The sequence below is a fragment of the Nicotiana tabacum genome, chromosome 11, assembly GCF_000715075.1.
Source record: "Nicotiana tabacum cultivar K326 chromosome 11, ASM71507v2, whole genome shotgun sequence".
NCBI classification, from domain to species: Eukaryota; Viridiplantae; Streptophyta; class Magnoliopsida; order Solanales; family Solanaceae; genus Nicotiana; species Nicotiana tabacum.
This window is the reverse complement of record NC_134090.1, coordinates 143553891-143561707: the sequence shown is the minus strand read 5'-3', so window position 1 is coordinate 143561707 and position 7817 is coordinate 143553891. Positions and strand designations below refer to the sequence as shown.

At 34.0% G+C, this 7817-nt stretch overlaps 1 protein-coding gene across 1 annotated transcript; it reads left to right on the top strand.

Annotated features, from left to right (window-relative positions):
* Nucleotides 1-2827: 2827 nt before the first annotated feature.
* On the top strand, nucleotides 2828-7499 carry LOC107826974 (patatin-like protein 6). Its single transcript, XM_016654018.2, has 2 exons — nucleotides 2828-4373; nucleotides 7038-7499. Exons 1-2 carry the CDS (start codon nucleotides 3273-3275, stop codon nucleotides 7296-7298), a joined length of 1362 nt encoding a protein of 453 aa, XP_016509504.1. The 5' UTR covers nucleotides 2828-3272; the 3' UTR covers nucleotides 7299-7499.
* The last annotated feature ends 318 nt before the right edge of the window (nucleotides 7500-7817 follow it).

The following is a 7817-nucleotide window of genomic DNA, read 5'->3' as shown; positions in this document are numbered from 1 at the left end:
TCATTTATTCCCTCGCCCCCTTGTTTGTAATTGTTGTTTGGGTGAGGAAGAGTGTTAAAGCATGAAAAGTGATGCCGTGTATGATTTGTAAGGAAAGAGTGTAAGGCACGAAGGGTGATGTCGTGCCGCACGATGTACCATTCCGTGCCGATTATATTGATTATATGGTGAGGAAGAGAGTAAAAGCACGAAGGATGATGCCGTGCAGTTTATGTTGATTCTTATGGTGAGGACGAGAGTAAAAGCACGAAAGGTGATGCCGTGCACTTGTCCTTGATTTTCCTGATTCTTGTTGATAATTGAGTTATATTGTCCTTTACGTTTATTTAATGATTTTCTATTGTTACTTGATTTTATTTCGATGTTATAGATTCTCTTACCCTATTTGCCTTGTGTTTGTTGCTTGGGTGAGGAAGAGTGTAAAACACAAAGGGTGATGCCGTGTATTGTTTTGGTGAGAGAGTATTAAAGTACGAAGGGTGATGCAGTGTATTATTTTGGTGAGAGAGTGTTAAAGCACGAAGGGTGATGCCGTGCACTTGTCTTTGTTTTCCTGATTTTTATTGATAATTGAGTTACGGTTTCTCTACATTTAATTGATGGTTTCCTGTTGATACTTGTTGTACCCCGCATTCTCCCCTTCCTATTTTCAATTGAATAGTGGTGATCCTCATATTTATTTATTATTCTTCTGATATTATTCAATGTTACCCTGCAACATGCTTCCCCATCACATACTTGGTCGTATATTAATGTTCTTATTTTTCCACTGTATATAGTTAAACTGCACAAGTTTATTTGGTAGTCTAGTCCTAGCCTCGTCACTACTTCGCCGAGGTTAGGCTAGGCACTTACCAGTACATGGGGTCGGTTGTGCTGATACTATACTCTGGACTTTTTGTGTAGACCCCAGTATTGTAGACTTCGGACCGTAGTGAGATTGCTGTTTCTGGTTCATCAAGCGACCCGAGGTAGTCCTGCAGGCGTCTGCAGGCCTTGACGTTCCCTTCTATCTGCTATTCTTGTTTCTTTCATGTATTTCCACAGACAATGTTGTATTTACTTCTTTCAAATCTTATTTGTAGTACTCTTAGACCGTCTGTGAAGCCGTGACTCCAGTTCTGGGTAGTTTTGTTTAAACAGTTGTATTGGATTCATGTTCAGATAATTTATTGTTTTCTTCCGCTTATCCTAAATTTTCGTTGTTTACACGTTATTGTTTTACAAATGTTAAAGAGTATAAAACGGGTGAAAAGGTAACTTGTTCAATAATTGGCTTGCCTAGCTCACACTAGTATGCGCCATCACGACTCCCGAGAGTGGGAAATCCGGGTCGTGACAAAAATACTTTTGGGAGAAGCTTGCCCAAACATGCTGGTCATTATTTTCAATGCTTCATATTATCGGTGCAAAGGGAAATAATTTCCTTTTTTTTTTCCTCCAAAGGCGAATAATAACTTTTGATATTGCAAATTGTGCAATAATTGGTGCTTTTACATAACTTGCCGACAGAAAATCCTCTTTATTTATCAAAACAGAGAAATAAAGTAGGGCAGTTACATTATCATTGGCCCGCACATCTTGATCATTCTATAACAATTAGTTTTCTAATAAGGAGTATGGTTTTTAACTTATTACTTTGGTAGGATTCTATATTTCTAATTTGGCATTTCCCATGCAACTGGTGATTTGGATATGAATGATTATCAGGAATAAATATTTCGTCATTGAAAGTATTTAAATATTATTTTTAAAATCATAATACAATAATAACAATAATATATCCAGTATAATTTCACCTGAAAAAGGTAGTGAATACACAAATTTATTCCTTTCCTATAAATTATCAGGTTAAAACTAACATGCATAATCACAACAATATAGAGGAAAACACGCTATTTTTAAAATCATAATGGAAGGAAATTTTATTTGACATCCTAAATAAAGTAATTTTATAAATAGTGCACAGTATTTAGATTGGTTATGACTTATGATAGAGAGGAGAAAGAAGAGCAGGATGGAGTGGGTGGATGGGACAAAATGAGAGCAGAGACGGAAAACAAAATATGGAATTTGGGATTATTTGTGAATACTGCCATTAGTGTGGTGGATTTTTAAAGCTAATAGACAATTTTTAAACTTAAATGGTCCTAAAGATTTTGGGGAGGTTAATTTTCGTCTCTAGCATACTATCTTTTAGCATATATGAATCTATAAATTTGAAAATTAAGCATTTTTAGTCCGATTGATGAAACATCCAAACAGAACATTAAAAACTGAAGCGTCGAGTGTATATTATGTAACTAGAGTAAAGAACGATCGTAATAAAGGGAATAAGCTCAGATTTAATGGTCGATGCTCCAATAATACTCAATATAGCTCTTGATACTTCAGTTATACCATTAAAATTTTAAATGTTGTGTTGTCAAAATTAAAATTAGACAAGAAATCTCCAACCGCAAAAGCTATGTATTTTGGACATGTAAAAAATATACTCCGTATAACATTTCATTAGGTTTAAATTGTCCATAAAGGGTTCCTACGTTTCATTTGTTCTAAATTCTAAGAATTTCACCAATTAGACAAGAATGCTAGAGTTTTGTAAACTTAAAATATATATATATATATATATATATATATATATATATATATATATATATATATATATATATATATATCTTTTAGGAAAAGATTATGTAGTATATGTTTAAACTTTAAAGCAAGGACGAAAATAGACTTATCCAAACTTAAAGGATCATTTTGGTTAAAAACTACAAAACATAATCTGCAACCTGCTATATTGTTGCCTCCTTTCCTCCTTTGTCTTGTTTTGCGCCTTCTCTTCTTAATTTCTTCTTGGTTAAATAATCTTCCTTTGTGTACATATATTCAATCTCTCCTACCACTTTTTTTCTCTAACCCTCCTTCCCTCCTCCTCAATATACATACAGAGAGAGGGAAAGAGAAACACAAAAGAGATTTACCCACAAAAAAAAAAAAATTATTGATCAACCTTCTTCAAAATCACTTTTTCTGATCAATCTTTGCACTCTAAGGTTAAAGGAAAGCGAACGTACACCGTACGCAGCCCAAAAATCTTCCCTTGTAGTTTTGCAAATATAGACTCTCTTCATTTCACGCTTCAAACGTGTAACCGCAAACACATACATACATATAAAAACTGCCTATTTATACAAAGATTGAATGCAAATGGGTTAAAGATTGAATCCTGAACTGCTTGTCTTGAATTTTGGGGTCGATTATTCAAAAAAATGGCGTGTAATGCTATATCAAATACGCAACAAGAACCGAGCATCGATACAGATAAGTTAAGTTATGAAATATTTTCTATTTTAGAAAGCAAATTCTTATTCGGTTACGATGATCAAAAGCTTTGGGTACCTAAAGAATTAACTTCTTCGATTGAAGAGCACAAAACTGATGACGTTTCAACGATCAAAAATCAACGAGGAAAAATATGTATCCTCAGCATTGATGGTGGTGGAATGCGAAACATATTATCAGGAAAAGCTTTAGCGTATTTGGAACAAGCATTGAAGGTTAAATCGGGAAATTCACACGCTAGAATTGCCGATTATTTCGACGTTGCTATTGGTTCCGGCGTCGGAGGAATTTTCACGGCGATGCTTTTTTCTACAGAAGATCAAAACCGTCCGGTTTTTCAAGGCGAGGATACGTGGAAGCTTCTGGTTGAACAAGGTAAACAAATTTACACTTCGAAAGGGTCAAATAATGCCGGAAATGGTTTTCTCCGTCGAGTTTTCTGCCGCGGAGCCACCGGTTCAGCTTCTTCCGGTTTAGAGAAGGTAATGAAGGAGGCGTTTGTGGATAAACAAACGGGTCGAAGCCTTACGTTAAAGAATACGCTTAAGCCGGTTTTAATTCCGGTTTATGACCTGTCAAGTACGGCGCCGTTTTTGTTCTCTCGAGCCGATGCTTTTGAGTCGGAGAGCTTTGATTTCAGATTATGGGAAGTTTGCAAGGCTACAGCGGCTGAACCGGGAGTTTTCGACCCGGTTTGTATGAAATCAGTCGATGGAAAAACCGGGTGTGTGGCGGTTGATGGCGGTTTGGCTATGAGTAACCCGACGGCGGCGGCGATTACTCACGTGCTTCATAACAAACAGGAGTTTCCGTTTGTTAGAGGGGTTGAGGACATTTTGGTACTTTCGCTTGGAACAGGGCAGCTTTTAGAAGGAAGCTTTGAATATGAACATGTTAAAAAATGGAAAGCTAAGGACTGGGCTAAACCTGTGGCTCGCATCTCCGGCGACGGCACCGCCGATATGGTGGATCATTCCGTTGCTATGGCTTTCGGCCAGTGTCGTAGCAATAACTACGTCCGCATTCAGGTACTATATTTGCATCAAATCAGTTAATTAATTTTAAAATTATAAGAACGTATGGTTTCTTGGATCATTTTTATTTGTCATTTAAGATTGTAGTACTCCAAACGGGGGCGGTTCGACGAATTTTGTGGCCTAAAGCCAAACTTTACGAGGGGCCTTAACTTTTTAATTTTTTTGTATTATTTATTTGAAGTCTATTTTTTTAGCTTTTCTCATAAACACAGTTGTTAATACTTTTCTTATAATCAATAACTCCGAATAAGTATTTCTTAATTGTAAATATAGCTAATCCATTTAACCTTTCTTGTGACATTATTGTTGTTAGGTAAGATTTTATCAATCTTAATTTTAAAAATTTCTTTCCGCTGAAGCAACTATAACATGAGTTATGAACATTATTTCATAAGCAATTTAGGCATTTAAAAAAGAATTAAATCTTTTATTTGATTAAGTGTATCAATTAAACTGTTATCTTCTAATTGTACTATTTTTCTTAATATTTTTAATTCAGAAAATAAACCTAAACCATCAATATCAAATTGATTATTTATGTTTTAAGGAACATTCAAGATTAAAGCAATATTTTTCAAATTTCCAACATTTAGTGATCTTAGTTTTTACTGCCAAATAGAAAGCTAAAAATATTTTCATATGCTTCGAATTGTTCGAATCTATTTTGAAGTGAAAAAATAACCTTGTTTATTATGTATAAATGTAATCAACTCTAAGGGACTCTTTGAAAGATTTTGAGATTTCATTATCAACATTTGCATCAAATTGTTACTTCCTAAATATCACACGTTTCTTACAAAATTCAGGTTCGATGTTCATTTCAAGTGCAACTCCTTTGTAGAAATCATAGCGGTAGCAAATTCTTCTTCTCTATATTTGTTAAAGAAAGAAATCAAACTTCTTCACCTTACAAAACTCTTTTTTAAATATATACATAGTCTATTAGGTGTAAAAAATATGGGGCCTCAACAAATATGGGGCCTAAAGCGGTTGCTTTACTTGCTTTACGGAAGGGTCGCCCCTGACTCCAAAACTATTTAATAAGATGAATCATAATGATTGTGATCAGGAGGTCACAAGTTCGACTCGTGGAAACAATCTCTTGCAGAAATATAAGGTAAGGTCGCGTGCAGTAGACCCTTGTGGTCCAGCTCTTCCCCAAACCAAGCACATAGCAGGAGCTTAGTACATTGTGCTGCCCTTTTTTTTTTTTTTAAATCATAATGATTGTTTGACTATATTATTCTTTATCTCTATTCGAAATTTATTTCGGAAAGACGGAAGTATTAAGTAATTACATTTTATTTAAAAAATATATGTTACACATTTATTTGTTTGACACAAACACGGATGTCTTATGTTAAGCCTAGTAAACAGTAGATTCAGCCAAAACTAGAGATACACTTCAATTTATGTATAGAATGACGTGAGATTAACATAGTGGCCTGAAAATGGACAGGCTGGGAAAAGCTGGTGCCTTGGAATTTAACAAGCTTCTTCACATATTTTGGGTGCTTGCAATTTAATTCTTGATACATAAATTTGAGGAATCATAGTTGTTACTGCAGCTAGGGAAAGTTTTCAATGAATGTGGCTACTACAAACAATGTTGTCATTGCCAAACAACTGGAGACAGGGGATTGATTGATCTTGATTGAAAAGTGGAAAATGTTAATGTTAGTAATAGATGGGCTAGTAATAATGATAAAGATTGAATTTATTTTCCACCTGGGAATTAAAAGGGCAGTCCTTTTCTAAAGTCTGGCTGGCACTGGATAATTTGGTATCAGAAATGGATAAATATCTGATGCTGGCTAGTTGCAGAATAATCAATTTTTGCACTCCTTGCCAAAAATTACAGTAATAAATGTTCACAGCTGTGGTTTTCCATAATTAACTAGGAATGATCATTCATCATCACATAAATTTGGTAAAAATTTAAGTTATGTACACTGATAATATATATCAGTGTATTTAAACATGTAGCATACAACCTAAATACCTAATTTTCTAGAATGCCAATTTCACTTATTATGAACGATTACATGTAGTTAGTTTTAGATCATAACTTCTTTTATAGGGACAATGTGTATAAGTTAAACTCACATCTTTCTGCTAGTTAGACCTTCTTAATTATTCTCTTGCCCTAATTTTTATCCTTGAGAGTGTTGCTTTTTCTATTATTAGGCCAAAGGTGGGATCTTCACCTTTACAGATTACTTATTAAGGAAGGGTCTAAAAGATAATGAGTCACTTGGCTTACTATATATAGATTTTTACTATGTTGCTTGTAATTATTTCAAATTCAAATTAGACTTTAGTTATGCACTAGAGAATATTATAAGGAGAAGATATGATAATTGGATTGATGACGTGTACAGTGGAGGATGATTCAGAAGTATAATGGGATAACTTAAACAAATTTCGGTATGGAGCAAATTAGTTATATATATATATATATCCACTGCATTTTCGGGTATAGCTTAAATTCTATAAAAACTTTTGCAATGTGTATTTTACTTTGATGCAGTGATTAACATACTTTATTTTCTTGGTTAGTAATCTCAATTCTATGAATAGTTACTTGTAGTTATTTGTATAATTTTTTTTTTATCTATTTGTATATAAAAGTTAAACTCTTATTTTTGACGACAGGCGAATGGATCGAGCTTTGGTCGTTGTGGAGTGAACATAGATGCTGACTCGAGTCCTAGCAATGTGAAAAAGCTGGTGGGAATTGCAGATGAAATGCTAAAACAGAAAAACGTAGAATCTGTGCTTTTTGGTGGTAAGAAAATTGTAGAGCAAAGCAACATAGAGAAACTTGAGTGGTTTGCTGGAGAACTTGTAAAAGAGCATCAGAGGAGGAGTTGCAGGATAGCTCCCACTGTTGCATTTAAGCAAGCTGCTTCCTAAACATCTCTCAAACAGTAACCAAGAAAAATAAATAAACAGATTTTTAAAAAATTGGGAAATTTCCTTTCTATCCTATCTGTCCAATTTTTATGATTTGTCGACTGGGGTAGATGCAACGTTGGCATAAGTGAGCCTGCAGTCATTGCTTTCTACTTGTACTATGTAAATTTAGTTAATAATTTATAAAGTATATATTTATACTAAGTTAGCTTACATTGCAACAAAAGTAGAAAGTGTTTTTTTAATAATGGTAATGTGCGGACCAGCTTGTGTACTTTTTTATTATTTCAGCAAATATATGCTATATATCTTCCACTAGTATTAGTGTCCTGTAATTCTGTACAGGAAAGTTTAAACAGATAAGAAAGAAATCTTTTTCATGAAAAAGTTACAAGGTTTAAATAGGATGAAAACAAATATCTTTTATACATATACATAGTTAAATTTCAGCTTAAATTCCAAGCGTATTCATTCGTTGTGTAAGTGCATTTTTCTTATTTGTTTTGCTCCGCCTCCAAT